The 18,694-nt window shown below is 37.1% G+C and overlaps 1 protein-coding gene across 3 annotated transcripts in view; it reads right to left on the bottom strand.

Annotated features, from left to right (window-relative positions):
* Positions 1-18,423, bottom strand: part of LOC307153980 (NACHT, LRR and PYD domains-containing protein 3-like) — a 96,249-nt gene extending 77,826 nt beyond the window's left edge. For 2 of the 3 annotated variants that reach the window (XM_079863833.1, XM_079863834.1), the window contains exons 1-6: positions 18,153-18,423; positions 15,804-15,890; positions 15,480-15,593; positions 6,016-6,129; positions 3,478-3,585; positions 1,524-3,314 (exon numbers count right to left, since the gene is read on the bottom strand). In XM_079863833.1, the coding sequence (XP_079719959.1) occupies positions 1,524-3,314; positions 3,478-3,585; positions 6,016-6,129; positions 15,480-15,593; positions 15,804-15,847 (2,171 nt within the window). In that variant the 5' untranslated portion in view covers positions 15,848-15,890; positions 18,153-18,423. The remainder of the gene's footprint in view (positions 1-1,523; positions 3,315-3,477; positions 3,586-6,015; positions 6,130-15,479; positions 15,594-15,803; positions 15,891-18,152) is intronic. The other variant, XM_079863835.1, reaches the window with a different exon arrangement.
* Between the last annotated feature and the right edge of the window lie 271 nt (positions 18,424-18,694).

Below are 18,694 nucleotides of genomic sequence, written 5' to 3'. Positions count from 1 at the left end.
TGATTTTTATTTATAAAATAGTGTTTTCTGTCAGTGTCTGGCAAAGATGAAGTTGACGATCGCCATATTCGTAGTAAACGCGCCTATAGAGAGAAATAACATTATTATTAAGTCTTTTTGAATATTTTATTGAATGCTGAATTTTGCGCTTGTTCAATTTAATAAAATTAAAACTTTAATTGTGATCATTAAAATAATTGAATATTAAATATTTTGTGGCCAAGTTTTGCTCATTTATTAATTATATATATATATATATATATATATATATACACACACACATATGTGTGTGTGTGCCCTCAGCACATGCGTTAAAAATTATCCGGCGCCGCCCCTGACTGCAAGAAACAGTTTACAAGAAACTTTTTAACTGCAAGACACTCACTGGCTATTTAAATCTAGCGGGTTTGTCTCGTGCATGGTCTCGTGTCGCAAATACAATGACACTGGTAGTGACGATTCTGTCTGACCAATCAGTGATCTTCAGTGTTTTCACGTCACATTTTAGTACCGGTACGGTACGCTTGGAACCTCAACAGAGGTGGTACCATTTAAAGCGAGCCGAAGCGAGCCGTACCGTACCGTACCATGCAGTGGAAATGCGCCATAAGCGTGCCGTACCGAACCGAGCCGTACCGTACCATGCAGTGGAAAAGCGCCAAAGCGTGCCGTACCGAACCGAGCCGTACCGTACCATGCAGTGGAAAAGCGGCAATAGTATTCAAGGACACAACAGACAAAGGGATGGGGTGCTAACAGCAAAATCCCGCTCTCAATCTGTGTGGCACCTTTCCCGAAACGGGACACACTCTGTAACTAAAATTGGGCCATAAATGTGAGCACGACTCACTCAAAACATCCGCCTCCACTCCCGTCACATCTAGTACCTCAGAACTATATCAGGCCAATAACATGCTCTTCACCAGATCGAAAGAAGCCACTGAAGAGCTAGTGGAAAATGCTTGAGAAAGGGTTAAACCTGTCTCAAGTTCATCCACTAGCTCCATCTGTGACCCCCACGATCACAGTTGCCGGGCTGCCTCTGCGGCATTGGGACCCCGATCTGCGGGGGAGGCATTTAACCTAAAACGAAAATACGATCAATCTTAAAAGTGGCATTTCTATTCTAATTATGCCTTAAGACGAAAGTTTGACTCTGGTAGATTAACAAAAAGAGCCTAGGTTCAATTTTGGCGAGAGTTACCCTTTAAGACACTGGCTCACGAGGAGCATTCCCATAGTATCAACTCCAAGATGCAGGTGACAGGCGAATGCGCTAAAATATAATGAATAACGTGACAAACCAATAGGGCTTTAGCACCTACAGTAAAGGGATCTACCTTTGGTGCTTGGGCCCTAATAATCAAGGTAGATTAAATTGTTGTCATCAAAAGTGTGTTTCAAGTATGCTGTCATATTGCTACAATATCTGACACAATACATGTTTGTTTGTTTTTAAGTTTTATGAGCTTTTGATTTTCATTTGTTTTAACAGTGAATTGCTTGTACTCAGTGATACTTACTGAACTTTAATCACAGGCAGCAGCTTCTGAAGAACTTTCAGTTTTTCAGCTTTATTGTTTTCACCAATAAATTTATTAAGATCAAAATCATCCAGCTTCTTCTCTGATGTCAACAATACAAAAACTACAGCTGACCAATGAGAGGAAGAGAGTTTGGCTTCACTTATTGTTCCAGATTTCAGATAGTGCTGTATTTCCTCCACTAGTGAATAGTCACCCAGTTCATTCAAACAGTGAAACAGGTTGATGGTTTTCTCTGGAGAGTCAATGGTCCTGATCTTCTCCTTGATGTACTGAGCTGTTTTCTCATTGATGTCAGACCTTCTTCTCAGTGTCATTAGTCCCTGAAGGAGAATCTGATGAGACTCCACTGACAGACCCAGAAGGAACCGCAGAAAAAGGTCCAGATGACCATTTTTACTCTGTAGAGCCTCATTCACGGCTCTCTCATGAAGCTCAGAAAATGAAACATGTTTAAACATAAGTTGAAAACGGTCCTTAAACTTAGTCAACAAACTCTGGTTGGTGATTGGGTCAAATACATTTACGTTGTTGTTTGTGAAAAAGAGGTGCACATATAGAGCTGCGAGATGTTCCTGAACGCTCAGATGTACAAAGCAGAAGACTTTCCCTTGATACAAGCCAAACTCCTCTCTGAAGATCTGAGTGCACAATCCAGAGTACACTGATGCTTCTGTCACATCAATGCCACACTCTCTCAGGTCTTCCTCATAGAAGATCATATTACCTTTCATAAGCTGCTGAAACGCCACTTTCCCCAGTTTGAGGATAATGTCTTCATCTGTCACGTTCTTCTCATAGTCCTTCTCATGTTTGATTTTGGTCTGAAGGATCAGGAAGTGTGTGTACATTTGAGTGAGAGTCTTGGGAATCTCTCCACTCTCTGCTTCACTCAACATCTTCTCTAGAACAGTGGCTGAGATCCAGCAGAACACTGGGATGTGGCACATAATCTGGAGGCTCCTTGATGACTTCAGGTGTGTGATTATTGTATTGGCCAGACTCTGATCACTGATTCTCTTCCTGAAGTATTCCTCCTTCTGTGGCTCATTAAAGCCTCGTACCTCTGTCACTCGATGGACACACTTCGAGGGGATGAGATCAGCTGCTGCTGGTCTAGAGGTGATCCAGATCAGAGCAGAGGGAAGCAGATTCCCGGCAATAAGGTTAATCAGCAACACTTCCACTGAGGCTGATTCACTTGCATCACAAAACCTCACATCACTCTGAAAACACAAAGCCAGGCGGCACTCGTCCAGACCGTCAAATATGAACAACACTTTATATTTATCACTGGATATTTCCATTTCTTTTGTTTCAGGAAAAAATAAATGAAGAAGATATGAAAGACTGAGTGTTTTGTCCTTCATCAAATTGAGCTCTCTGAAAGGAAGTGGAAATATGAGCTGGACGTCCTGATTCGCTTTCCCTTCAGACCATTCCAGGATGAACTTCTGCACAGAGACTGTTTTTCCAATGCCAGCGACTCCCTTTGTCAGTACAGTTCTGATGTGTTTGTCTTGTCCAGGTAAAGGTCTGAAGATGTTTTTGCATTTGATTGGTGTGTCCTCTGTTGCTGCTCTCCTGGATTGTGTCTCAATCTGTCTTACCTCATGTTCATTACTGATCTCTCCACTGTCACTCTCTGTGATGTAGAGCTCTGTGTAGATCTCATTCAGGAGTGTTGGGTTTCCCTGCTTTGCTGTTCCCTCATACAGACACTCAAACTTCTTCATCAGATTTGATCTAAATGTTTTGAAGACTTCATGGCTGTGAAATTAATACCAGTTAAATATAGAGATAAAAATATAGAGTAAAATGTCTTATTCTGTATCATGAGACAAAGCACATATAAGGTTTATGAAATGTCAATTATTTATTTGTTTAAGTTATGTGTGATGATCTCAAATAAACAAAAAATCCCACAATTTACCTGACACCAGCATACCTGCTTTCATTAAAGTCCTGTAGTTGATTCATAGACTGATCATTCTTTTTACAGATGGGTTTTGTTACTGTTGATCTTTGTGGTGGGATTGACCTTAAACATCATAAAGAGAATTACGAATCAGACATTCTGACACTCTCATTACCTTAATAATTCTATCAACAGTTTTGCAAAGTTAATAAGTAAATGCAATTAGTATCAAATCAACTACTCAAGGGCACAGTTGTAATAATTCTATTTACAAAAAATATAGCTGCAAGCAGTAATTATCGGGGCCAAGCGCAAAGAAGACAATAAGACATGCCAACATGGCTGGGAGTGTCAGACCAACTGCAACAATGAGCATTTAAAGATGATTCTAGGCAAAATTGCTGAATAATCACATATACGGTTACTCATTATATGATTTAACGTTTCATCACTTTCGACCAATAGGTGGCGCAATTACGAAATTGATGTGGTGTGGTCAGAGTGAGGTGACAATGACATGTGTCAACATGTCAAGGCACTGCAGAGAAACAGCCTCAAGTGTCGTTTTGACATAATGCTATAACTTTGACTGTAATCATATCTGTTCGTGTTACTGCTGATTGATTGCTCCTATCTGCCTCGTTGTTGCTGCTGTTGCGTTGGTTTGCATCTGTAAGCTTCGTAGATCTTTCTGTTTTGAATCATTATTTACTAACATTCCTTGTTGTTTATACTGTTAAATATAGCTTAGTCAACATCACACATTAACCTGACATTTCTAGCTTCAATCTAAATCGTTATTGCTAGCACAACATGCTAGTAATTTGCTAGCCTGTTAACGTGCCATCAGTGCGCTCTTTATTTATCTATTTTATTTTTCTCGCACGCGTTCGCGCCTTTTACGAGTTCATCAAACAACTTAGGTGAGTAGGATCAGTCAACAAACACGGTGAGTCATGTCATCTTCTCCTCTTGTTGTCACTTGCACTTCATGTAACATGTATAGCATAGCCTTCTCTGTCAGCACAGGATTTACATGTGATAAATGCAGGGAGATAGTCAGGCTGGACTAGAGACAAGCATCCAAACTTTAATCAAGGATAATTGTAAGAGTGCAAGGGCTTTAGATACTGCTTTGGATGCGACTAGCTTAGTGAACTCATTGTTCGGTTCCAGCTTTAGTAGAGCCAGTGTAGCAGGGCAATTGGGTGACGGTGAGACGCTGTAGTCGCGGGACAAAACACCACTTTTCCGCTCCGATTACAACATTAAACAGGTTCTCCCCTCTCAGTGAAACACCCACTGTGAATCCTGTTGAATGTGCCCTAGTTATTGGTGATTCTATTACACGGAACGTGAAAATAGAGACACCAGCCACCATAATCACGTTTGCCAGGAGCCAGAGTGCCTGACATCAAAGCAAATTTAAAAGGGCTAGCTAATGCTAATCGTAAATTCTCTAAGATTATTATTCACGTCGGCACTAATGATGTTTGACTCCGCCAGTCGGAGATCACTAAAATTAACGTTAAAGAGGTGTGTGAACTCGCAAGTACGATGTCAGGCACTGTAATTTGCTCTGGCCCCCTTCCTGTTCGCAGGAGTGAAGAGATACTTAGTAGATTGTCTTAGTAGAAGTGGTGTCCGCAAAATAATATAGAATTCATAGACAATTGGAAAAGTTTTTGGGGCACACCTGACCTGTTGAAAAGAGATGGTATTCATCCCTACTAGGATGGTGCTGCTCTTCTATCTACTTTACAATCTCCACTGGCTATTCTTTTCTTCAACTCGTCAGCATCCATCTCGACGACTGCAAGCAGATCGCGTGCGCGGTTATGATGAATTTTTACAAGTGAAAGTAGGTATAGAGATCCTGGGAGGACGTGGGCACAAATAAACTGATGTGGGTTTTAAATTATTTTATCAACTTCAAATTAAGGCATATTTTTGTAGATGTGTTCCTAAAAATATGCATATATTTTTACGTTTGCACGTGATTGTTTTAAACCCGTGTTTAGACCCGTGTTTCCCCCGTGTCCGACCTGACCCGCACCTGTATCCGACACAGTTGGATATTTTTCACCCGTTTGAGCAAAATTTACGGGTCACCCATCCCCGTGCAGGACTCTACCAGGTACACCCACTTATTAATTTCATTATACTGTCACCCAAAGGTTAACCACAGTATTACAACAAAATATGTCTCCTACAGGTTTATTGAAGGAAAACATTATTAATCTAGTTTATCTTTAAGTACTATGAAACTATTGCCTGTTCTCAAATTTAAGAAGCCTATTCTCAAAAACATGAACATATAGAGAGGACAGAGACAGAAAAGAACCAGTTCTGTAATTTAAATAAGCAGTGTAATTTAATCATTCTACTTTTTTTTTTTTGTAAATAAAGTGTAAATTGAACTAAGCACTCTCATAGATGTGTCTCTCTTGCATCAGGTGAAGATAACAACGTGCAGTATAAATATAATGAATACATAATTCAAAAAACACCATAATATAAAAATGTCAATAATGTATTTTAGAAATATTATACCTGAGATCAGCCTGTGTATCATCACTCTTAAAATTTACTGGATGGTCAATAGACTCGTCACTCCTGATAGACACACAGCTGGGCTCTGGTTCTGATCTCTCCTGCTGAAGTGAACTGTAACAGAACAGACTTGATTAGTTTTGATGATAATCATTGTTGCTTTAACAAACATTAAAGACGTGCTTTTTTCAAATAAAATGTCAACAGTAGTAATTATTAGGTCCATAGACAAAAACAAACAAATGTTCAGAAAACAATAAATAAGTAGCAATATGGAATTAATTGTGCAGGGCTTTAACTGTGAGGTTGAGTTACCAACTGATAAGCATAAATCCTCTTCGTGTGTGTGTGTGAGAGAGAGAGAATGCACACTATACTTACATCTACTGTGTTTACGGGAATACTCGACTTGGCATTTTGATATATTTCTGGGTTTATTTGGCCGTTTAGGCACGCAACCGAATAAAAGGATATATTCAAGTTTATATAGCCTACTTTTACATTTTCGCTGCTGTTCTAAAATGGTTTTCGCCATTACCTTAAACAAGCGGCTCTGCTTGAATCCCAGTGCAGGAGCTGTAGGTTACAACTTACCACAGAAGTGGTTAGTTGATTGCTGTGGTGACTCGTGACACTCACGAACAGCACTGAACACAACTTTTCATTAACTTCGGTAGGCTGTACAACAAGGGAATTGTAATTGGCAGCTTTTTCTACAGAGAGCCGATCTCTGTTGATGTGCCTTAATTTTTTTATAGATCGTTTGTTGGTAAAGGGTGAGAGACCTTGCAAGCCACATGGTTTTTGCCAAAGAGCCAGGTGTGGCTCGCAAGCCATAGGTTCCCAACCACTGGTGTACACGAATCAATAGATTAAATTACGTGACCATTTCACAAACTGCCGTGAGACTGGGCTGGTCTGACAGGGTGGGGGATGATATCGTCCATCGGCACAACACTAATGTAACAATATATAGTGTAAATAAAAAATCACGTTTGAGATTTGTGCTGGCTGCTGTATACAGGCCACCAGGGCACCATACAGACTTTATCAAAGAATTTGCTAACTTTCTATCACAGTTAGTACTGGCTGCAGATAAAGTCCTAATTGTTGGTGATTTTAATATACATGTAGATAACGAAAAAGATGCATTGGGATTGACATTTAAAGACATTCTTAACTCTATTGGAGTTAGACAACACACGTCAGGACCTACTCATTGTCGTAATCATACTCTAGATCTAATATTATCACACGGAATCAATGTTGATGCCGTTGAAATTCTGCAGCAGAGCGATGACATCTCAGATCATTATCTAGTCTCATGTAAACTTCATTTAGCCGAGGCTGCAAAATATGTTACAAATATGTTAGACCTATCACTTCTACCACTAAAGATTGCTTTATTAATAATCTTCCTGATCAGTTTCATCATCTCAGCATCCCAGATAGCTTAGAAGAACTCGATATTGCGACAGAAACTTTTAACTCTCTCTTTTCCGACTTCCGGTTATGGAGTGGTACTGAGAAGACGCGAGATAACGACCCTCCTAAAAATTTGTATCTAAATCCTTCAAGCTTGCTTAAAACTTTGATACTTCGTTTGATATTTAACACATACAAGTTTAACAACCGAAATGGCACCGAGAAAGAAGAACAAAACTCAGGAAAAAGTATATAACGAGGCTCAAGAGATGTCGCAGGATTCTGATAACGCAGACGAATTAAAAGAGACAGAGGAAGAGGACGACGGCGAACCTACGAAAGTAACTGAGTCAAACCCTAGTAATGCAGATGTGTTACAAGCCATTAAAGAAATGGACAAACGAGTTACAAACAAAATTGACGGCGTCATGTCAGCAATCAAAGAGGTGAATGAACGCGTGAAGGAGGCCGAGGAACGCATTTCTGGAGCGGAGGATGAAATCGTTAAACTCAGTACTCGCGCAAATTCCCTTGAATCACAAATTAAGAAACTGACTGACAAGGTGGACGACATGGAAAACAGAAACAGACGGAACAACTTGAGGTTGGTGGGTTTGCCGGAGCGGGAAGAGGGAGGCGATGCGTGTGCGTTTTTGGAGGCCTGGATTCCAAAAATATTGGAAATGGACTCGAGTACATCGTTAATTATAGAACGCGCACATAGAGTCGGCCCACAACGAAACATGGATCCTGGGAACACAAGACGAGTTACCAGTACACCACCAAGAACACTTATAATGAAGTTTCTAAACTTCAAGCAAAAAGAACAGGTGCTTAGAGTGGCCAGGTCCAAGGGAGTGATTTCATACAAGGAACACACTCTTCGTTTTCATCCAGATGTTTCGGCTGAAATTCACAGGAAACAAAGAGCGTATGATGGAGTGAGACAGAAGCTGCGAGAGAGAGGAATCGGTAAACATAGGATCATATATCCCGCTCGTCTACTTCTTACTCATCAGGAGAAATCAAGGGTGTTTGACACACCGGAGGCAGTCGAAAGCTTCATTGAAGAATTAGACACAGAATAAAGGTGGGCTCAATCCAGTTGGACTACTTGAATCCTGAATGTAGATGTAAAATAATTCAGATCATATACCATGAACGTTATCCTCTTTGGTATGAAGACTCGGTAGTGATTAATGGAGTCTAATTTGTGAAATAATAATCAAAGGTATTCGGGTGTTATTGTTCTCTGGAAATGTGAAAAAGTGTGTTTATAGTTTGATATAATAGGTGAGAATAATGTTACAAATAGGGTTGTTTGTCACAAATATAGACAAGTACCTGATAGTTCCTCACGAGTGTGTGGACCAATCAGAGCCATATATGGAGAGAAAGGGGTGGGGGGTTAAACGCAGTAGTATGGACGCTACTGGGGAAATCGGGGTTGATGTGGAATGTTCTTTAATATTAGGAGTGTTGTTAATTATTGTTTATATTTTTATTTTTTGCTTCTCAGTATTTAAGATTGTTGATTTTGTAAAAGGCAAAATACCTCTTAATAGGAAATGTAACAGATCATGGGGGAGACAGGGAATGTAAAATTTGTAACTTGGAATTGCAGAGGACTGGGCAATATTAAAAAAATAAAGCAGGTAATGGATAGAATCAAACAATTACAAACACAAATACTATTTCTTCAGGAAACTCACATGGTAAAAAGTGAAACAATTAGGATTCGTCGGAGATGGCAAGGGCAAGTGTTTGCTGCTTGTCACACTTCTAATGCAAGAGGAGTAATGATTTTAATTCATAAATCAATCCCAATACAGGTTCAGAAAGTAATTAAGGATACACTAGGAAGATATATTGTTTTACAATGTTTATTTTTGTCAGAGAAGATAAATTTAATTAACATTTATGGTCCAAATGATGACAATCCTAAATTTTTTAATGATTTGTTTTTGTTAATTGCTAATTTGCCTGGATACTATATTATAGCAGGGGATATTAATTGTGTACTAAATCCTACTAAAGATCGTTCAACAGGGTTTGATAAAACGCATACTAAAGCCAGGAAAGTGATACAGGAATTTATGAAAGACCTTAATTTATTAGATGTTTGGAGGGATCTTAATCCTACAGCAAAATCATATTCCTGTTATTCTGGTATGCATCAAACACACTCACGCATTGATTACTACCTAATTTCCGCACAATTGGTTAACAATATAACAGACTGTAGTTATCACAGTATAGTCATATCTGACCACGCAGCAGTATCTTTATCATACAAAATTACAAAATTTATAAAAAATCCCCCTAAATGGCGTTTTCAGATTGGATGGCTTCATGATTCTGAGTTTGTAGAATATATGAGCAAACAAATTGATTTGTATTTTGAAATTAATAAGTCTGAAACATCTGCTTGCATTAGATGGGAAGCATTCAAAGCTTTTATTCGAGGACATATAATTGGGTTTTGCAGTTCAAAAGCTAGGAAATCTAGACAAGAAATGAAACAATTAGAAGATCAAATAAAAAAACTAGAAAATAATATTTTTCAGAAAGTCATAGATACAGCAGAAGCAAAGGAGAAACTTTTACTACTTAGGTCCCGATATAATGAATTGTCGGCAAGTAGAGCAGCGTCAAAAGTTTTAAGGTTGAAACAAAAATTCTATGAATATGGAGATAAAACAGGACGGTTACTTGCTTGGCAAATTCGACAACAACAAACAGAGCGTACAATCACAACAATTGAGAGTTCAAATGGAAATATAGTTGACCCTGGAAAGATCAATGAAGCATTTAGAACTTATTATGAAAAATTGTATAGTTCAGAGTGTTCACTAAATGTAGATATCCAGATGCAATTTTTAGATAGTCTAAATATACCTCAGATTTCAGTTAAAGAAAAGAACAAACTAGATGAAGACCTCACATTACAAGAAATTGCAGAAGCCATCGACTCTATGAAATCAGGAAAAGCTGCGGGTCCAGATGGACTTCCTATAGAAATTTATAAGACGTTTAAAGAAAAGTTGCTAACTCCTTTTATGGAAATGATAGTAGAGGCGTATCATCAAGATCTTTTGCCTACATCAATGAGAGGAGCTTTAATTACATTATTACCGAAACCAGGAAAAACAAACACAAAGTGTGAAAATATGCGGCCAATTAGTTTGTTAAATTCAGACACAAAAATATTAAGTAAAGTTCTAGCAAAGAGGTTAGAAGGTACGTTATCAAATTTAATAGGAGAGGATCAAAATGGTTTTATAAAGCATAGGCAGGGATTTCACAATGTTCGGAGAGTCCTAAATATTCTTTATGAACAGAAGGGTGAACAAGATACTGCTCTACTATCATTGGATGCCGAAAAGGCCTTCGATCGGGTTGAATGGTCTTATTTGTTTGATGTATTGGTTAGATTTGGTTTCGGTGAAAGGTATTGTAGGTGGGTTAGATTACTTTATAATAGTTCTACAGCAGAAGTATTGACAAATAATATTGTTTCAAAGCCATTTAGTGTATCAAGAGGGTGTAGACAAGGTTCTCCCCTTTCTCCTCTACTTTTTGCCATCTCCATAGAGCCTTTTGCAATAGCAGTAAAAAACCATGCGGAATTAACAGGTATTAAGATTAGAGAGATAGAACATAAAATTGCGTTATTCGCTGATGATGTCATTCTTTTCCTAAAGCAACTTGATACATCAATACCTGCTTTATTAGATCTTATCAGTACATTTGGAAGAATTTCTGGATACAAAATTAACAATTCTAAAAGTTCTATTCTATATCTAAATGAGATCGACAGACAGCAACCTAGTAATTGTGTTGCAACCTTCAATATTGTTGATTGTTTTACCTACTTGGGTATAAAAATTGTACCAAAACTAGAGGATGTAGTGCAAGTTAATTATGATCCTCTTCTTGAAATTGTTAGTAGATCTATAGAAAGATGGATGCCCTTACACATATCTTTAATTGGTCGAATAAATATTTTAAAAATGAATATTTTGCCAAAATTTTTATATTTATTCCAGAACATTCCTCTGCCTCCCCCTAAGCATCTATTTCAACGACTTAAAAAAACGTTCACCAAATTCATTTGGAATAACAGATGTTCCAGACTCCGTCTAACACTTTTATATTTGCCATATGATAGAGGAGGGTTGCAGTGTCCTAATTTTCATTGGTATTATTGGGCTGTGCAACTTAGAACAATTATGTTTTATTTTTTATCTCAGGACTGCCCACCCTGGGTGGATATGGAATCAGCTGCCACTAAGGCTGGCCTGCCTTTAAATTTATGTTTATATTCATCAGAATTGAAAGATCTTAAAAAAAAAATTTCCAATCCCATAGTTATAAATATGATTTCCGTATGGTTTGACGTGAAAAAATATCTAGGTGTCATCTATCCTTTATCTTGTTTTAGTCCCATTTGGGGCAATGAAAAATTTAAACCAGGCAGATTAGACGCAGGCTTCAAGATTTGGGCTGATAAGGGCATTCGAAAGATAGCAGATTTATATGTTAACAATACTCTTATGTCATTTGAGGAAGTAGTTAATACATACAATATTCCTGCAAAACATTTCTTTAAGTATTTACAAATAAGAAACTTTATCCTCAAATCACAAAATAACTCCCTTGATATACCATCATTGTCTATCTTGGAAAAAGAAGTGACAAGAAATTGTTTTAGTAAAGGTTTAATTTCTTCATTATACAATATGCTGATGTCAGGATCAAAGGAGTCTTCAGATTATAAATTGGAAGCTTGGAGATCGGATCTTAAGGTGGATATTTCAATGGAGGACTGGATGGAAGCATGCAAGGAAGCTCAATCACTAATAATGAACACACGTCTGAAACTGCTACAATATAAGTGGTTGATGAGGATTTACATAACTCCAGTTGTATTACATAAATACAATGAAAATATCCCAGACACTTGCTTAAAATGCAGTGGCTTTAAAGGAACATTATATCACTGTATATGGGAGTGTGAAGAACTTAAGAAGTTTTGGAAAGGTGTGAAAGGAATGATAGAAAATATCCTTGATGTTAACATACCACTGTCACCTTTAATCTTTTTATTTCATTTATACCCTAAGGAGATCAAGTTAAAGAAAACAGAGCATATATTTATAAATATATGTATTCTTCAAGCAAAACGGCTTATTTCTTTAAATTGGAAAAGTACATGTGCACCAAGTATAGGTCGTTGGCTGAAAGAGATGGTAATAAACATGTCAATGGAAAAGATAACCTATATATTAAAAAATAAATGTAAAATTTTTGATGGAGTTTGGGGACCTTTCAAATTGTTTGTAAAATGTGGTGGAGTTGGAAATGTTTTGATAGAAGACTAAGAAAAGAGGTGGTATTGTATGGTGTTGTATATTAATGTAAAATACTGAGAAGCTTTTGGTTTTGTTTTGTTTTGTTTTGTTTGATTGTTTGTTGATTTAAGTTTTATCTGGTACATTGAAATGTGTATGTACATGTGTATAGTTAAAATGCAATAAAAAGGAATAAAAAAAAAAAATAATAAAAAAAAAAAACTCTCTCTTTTCCAGCACTTTAGACACAGTTGCTCCGTTGCACTTAAAGAAGATTAAAGAAAATAGTCCAACACAGTGGTACAACGAGCACACTCAGGCCCTTAAGAGAGCAGCCAGAAAAATGGAGTGCAACTGGAAGAAAACAAAACTAGAGGTATTTCACATTTCATGGAAAGAAAGCTCAATTGCATACAGAGAGGCCTTAAAAACTGCTAGATCTGCTTATTTTTCAATCCTATTAGAAGAAAATAAACAAAACCCTAGGTATTTATTTGAAACAATGGCTAAACTAATGAAAAATAAAGCTTCAAGCCCAGAAGTTTCTAAGCAGCACAGCAGTAATGACTTTATGAACTTCTTCACTTATAAGATTGATAATATCAGGGAGAAAATTATAACTATGCAACTGTCTACTACAGTGTTGCATCAGTGAGTGCATTGTAGTCTCCCTAAGGAAAAATTTGATTCATTCATTACTATAGGAGAGGAAGAATTTTCTAAACTCGTTAAATCATCTAAATCGACAACATGTATGTTAGACCCTATTCCGACTAAGCTACTGAAAGAGATGCTTCCAGAGGTCAAATATCCTCTTCTTAATATCATTAATTCATCTTTGTCATTAGGATACGTACCGAAAACTTTTAAGTTGGCTATGATTAAACCGCTTGTTAAAAAAACACAACTTAATCATACAGAATTTGTCAATTACAGGCCGATCTCGAATCTACCTTTTCTGTCAAAGATACTAGTAAAGGCAGTATCTTCACAACTATGTTCCTTTTTAGAAAGAAATGGTATCTGCGAGGATTTTCAATCAGGATTTAGACCGTACCATAGTACTGAGACAGCTCTCATTAGATTCACAAATGATTTGCTCTTATCATCCGATCGTGGTTGTATCTCTCTCTTAACGTTACTCGATTTTAGTGCTGCATTTGACACTATCGACCACAAAATTCTTTAAATAGACTTTATTTGGCATTAGTGGAATTGCATTAGCATGGTTTAAATCATACTTATCTGACCGTTATCAGTTTGTAGCAGTAAATGAAGAGATATCTTATCGATCACAAGTTCAGTATGGTGTACCACAAGGCTCAGTACTAGGACCGTTGCTGTTCCCTCTGTACATGCTACAGTTAGGAGATATCATTAGGAAGCATGGCATAGTTTTCACTGTTATGTTGATGATTTGCAGCTCTATATTTCTTCACACCCTGACGAAACTTACCAGTTCACAAAATTAACGGAATGCATAGCTGATATAAAAAACTGGATGACTAGCAACTTCCTACAACTTAATTCTGAAAAAACAGAGATTCTAATTACTGGACAAAAAACTTCCTCACGTAATAATCTAGAATACTGTCCAACACATGATGGCTGCTCTGTCGTCGTCGAAGTCTTCGTCGTCGGTTAGGAACCTGGGTGTGCTCTTTGATACCAATCTTTCATTTGAAAGTCACGTGTCTAGTATCTGTAAAACCGCATTTTTTCATCTTAAAAATATATCTAATTTACATCATATGCTCTCAATAAAAAATGCAGAACAATAAGTTAATGCGTTCATGACATCAAGGCTAGATTATTGTAATGCTATTATGGGTGGTTGCACTGCATGCTTAGTAAACAAACTACAGCTGGTCCAAAATGCAGCTCGAGTTCTTACCAGAACCAGGAAGTATGACCATATTAGCCCGGTTCTGTCAACACTGCATTGGCTCCCTATTAAACATCATATACATTTTTAAATATTGCTGATCACTTACAAAGCACTAAATGGTTTAGCTACCCAGTACTTGAGCAAGCTCTTAACGCATTATAGTCCTTCACGTCTATTGCGATCTCAAAATTCCGGCCAGTTGATAATACCTAGAATATCAAAATCGAATGCTGGCGGTAGATCCTTTTCCTATTTAGCACCAAAACTTTGCAACAGTCTTCGGAACCGGGAACACCGCACCTGTATCCGACACAGTTGGATATTTTTGAGCAAAAGTACCCGAACCTGTGCAGGACAACCAGGTACACCCACTTATTAATTTCATTATACTGTCACCCAAAGGTTAACCACAGTATTACAACAAAATATGTCTCCTACAGGTTTATTGAAGGAAACCATTATTAATCTAGTTTATCATTAAGTACCTACTATGAAACTATTGCCTGTTCACAAATTTAAGAAGCCTATTCTTAAACACTCCATAAAAACATGAACATATAGAGAGGACAGAGACAGAAAAGAACCAGTACTGTAATTTAAATAAGCAGTGTAATTTAATCATTCTACTTTTTTTTTTTTTTTTGTAAATAAAGTGTAAATTGAACTAAGCACTCTCATAGATGTGTCTCTCTTGCATCAGGTGAAGATAACAAGGTGTAGTATAAATATAATGAATACATAATACAAAAACCACCATCATATAAAAATGTCAATAATGTATTTTAGAAATATTATACCTGAGATCAGCCTGTGTATCATCACTCTTAAAATTTACTGGATGGTCAATAGACTCGTCACTCCTCATAGACACACAGCTGGGCTCTGGTTCTGATCTCTCCTGCTGAAGTGAACTGTAACAGAACAGACTTGATTATTTTTTATGATAATCATCATAAGATCAATTCAAAATGTTTTTGTTTTTTTCAAGGAAAAGCACTAGATCAGGCTTTAGATATTGTTAGAAATTTCATTTAAAACAGACACAAATACATGTTTTTTTCTGGAGACAGACAGACTTTTTTATAATATAAAAGTTGATTTAATGTGTTTATTCAAAGTACCTGCATCCTGGAGAAAAATCTCTGGATTTTTGTGTGTCTTCCATGATGAAGCTGAACAGCTGAAACTGAGTCTGATCTCCACTGACTCTGGATGGAAATGATGAACAAACACAAAACTAAAGTAATTAAAGATATTTAAACATCTTTATAAATTATCTGACCAAATCATGAGAGTTGGAGAAATTGTAGGCTAATGTCTCCAAGTGTGGGTGTGCAGGTTGGAGTAATGGCCATGACGAAAAGTTGGGGCGTGCCGAAAGGTACAGTAGGGGCGTGAAAAGCTGTATGTCAGGTTGTGGGGTAGGGTTAGGGAAGGGCCGTTAAGAGAGAGTTGCTTCAATGGAAGTCCAAAATGCTTGATGATCAAGTGATTCGCGTAGACTTCAGATAATTCAAGGAAGTGATTTGGTGGCAATTCAAATAGATTAGAGTTAGAGAGACAGTCGTCAATAAATGCATTCATTTACAATATTTATAAAATACACTGACATTTAAATGTAGTATGTGTATGTAGTCACAGTGACATTTTTAAAAGATAAAAATCTCCTAATATTTGAGGATTAGTGTGGTTACCCTGTCTGGGATTTATTCTGCAATAACAACCGGCTGGATGTACATTATCCCTTACATCACAAACGGTCTGTTCTGCTGCAATTCTGCGGCACTGCATGTATTTGCTGCTACTTCCGGGAACTATTGAGAGGCTCCACGAGCCACCATTGCTGTAAAAAAAGGTCCACTGGAGTGAACGGAGTTTGACATACTGTAACTCTCTCTCTCAACGGCTCTGGCATACTAAGATAGGATACAGTTAATAAAACATAAAAAAGCATGAACAGCCTATTAATTGTAAAAGCTTATTAATGCAGTTTTATCCATCACTGTCTAATTAGAGGAAAAGGCTTCTAAAAGGAGGTCAAATATAACAATGGGGCGTGTGATAGTGGTGGGTGGAAGTGGTAAAATGAGAATATCCTTTTTATTCCTTATTAAATGAGCATTAAAGAAAAAAAATCCTTATTGCAGGAAGAGCAACCTATTGATATAATTTTAGAATGCATATTTGAGTAAGCAAAAACTTATGGGTGGAGGTTTTTTAGGCATTGTGATTCTATTGTCTACTATGCTTCAACTCTCTTGGATTCTTGGACTGATGGTAAAGGGAGAGGAAAGTTTATCAGTGAGATAAAAAAAAAAAAACAGCCATTTTGTATATAATTTCTCCCTTTATTTCGCTTTCAACACAAGAACCACAAAGGGGATTCAGTGGATCCAGACGACTCCCTGCAATGATAGTAAGGGTAAGGTACCCTTACCTGAGTCTTTTCTGAGGATTTTGCAAAGCCTTTCCTTGCTCATTTAATAAACCTTTAATAAACATTTAACTTCCCAGTGTTAGTCCTTGTGAAAAAGTGCAGATTAGGTATGATTATATTTGGATTGCTCCTGCTGACTTGAGCAACTATTATTTTCTCCTCTCCATGTCAGTGGGAAACCTTACATTCATACTCCTTTCTCTGAGTGACTGGATCATGCAGCACGGCAAACCATAGTGGAGATTACAAGGCCAACATGGAGAAAAGGACAGAAAAATGTATATCCATTGCGCTAAATCAGTGCAAATTTTTTAAATAGACATGATTATATGTAACAGATGTTTTGTTTTAGATTTGAATATTAAATATATTAACTTAAGTGTATAAGAATTGTTTAAGAATTGTAAACATTAAGATTCATTAAATTTCACTTAATTAAAATTTACATTTCACTTGTTTGCCATGGATTTCCCAAGACAATCACCTTTCACCCGCAGGTCTCCTTTCCTTTCGCAACCATAGTGAACATGACGTGATTGCCCTTAACTAACATACAGGTTTAAGACCATCCAAATACTTCAAAACAACTACCTCACGGTTAACGTTAGCCTGAAATATGCTATGTTAAGGGAGGCAATGCTGGTTGACCACACTATCCTCAAATATAAGCAGATTTTTATCTTTTAAAAACAACATCGCTGTAACTTCCTGGAACTATCTGAAGTCTACGCGATTCACATGACTATCAAGCATTTTGGACTTAGTTCCGTTGACGAAACTCTCTCTCAACGGATGGCACGCCTAATCCGACCTCCGCAATACCTGTATCAATGAGAGCGATCGATGCTTTCAATCAAATATAGTCATTTGAAAAATCAGCATATGCGTAGAGAACGATATTAGTAACCTCGTTTATTAGGATGAAAAATGTCAAACACATCTTTTCAGAGGAAATAGTAATAAGAAAATAGAATAAAAAATAAAATAAATAAAATAAAAAGAAAAATAAAAAGAAATAATATGTGGAAGTCACCTGAGTGTAAGCACCTCGAGACGTGAACAGTCACCTTAAAATGTAGCTATCACCGATTCACAAACTCCTCCATATTTTCCATCAAGTATACAAATAAATTCCTGCCTACGGTTTTATAAAAGTTTATACTAAACATTTAATAATGTGTTGTAATAGAAGGAATCGACTGTCTGTTTAAAATGGCGAAACATCTATTTCTTTTACTTTCACTTTGTAAAATACGAGGCTGAATCCAGCTTCTTATTCGCAGCTTCTTATTGACGCTATCCGTTCCACCTTAAATGACGCGGACTTCTTATTCACGCTCAACTTAGGGACCGTGCGGTTTTTCTCTTTTTCAGTTTTTTAAGGGATTGTGCTGCTTTTGTGTCCATTTTCACAATAAATGCATAATAAACAATGTTTAAATGCAAATAACACTGATACATCAGCGAAAATGGACTGTAAAAATATAAAGGCACATAAAATAATTGCAGTAGGGTAGAGTGGGGGGAAACGCCCCCCACCTGTTTTTCCCAAAATAACAACTAGAGGTAGTTAAG

Source organism: Squalius cephalus, assembly GCF_949319135.1.
Source record: "Squalius cephalus genome assembly, chromosome: 25".
Taxonomy (NCBI): Eukaryota; Metazoa; Chordata; class Actinopteri; order Cypriniformes; family Leuciscidae; genus Squalius; species Squalius cephalus.
Note: the sequence above shows the minus strand (reverse complement) of the source record. Positions and strands in the feature narration are given on the sequence as shown.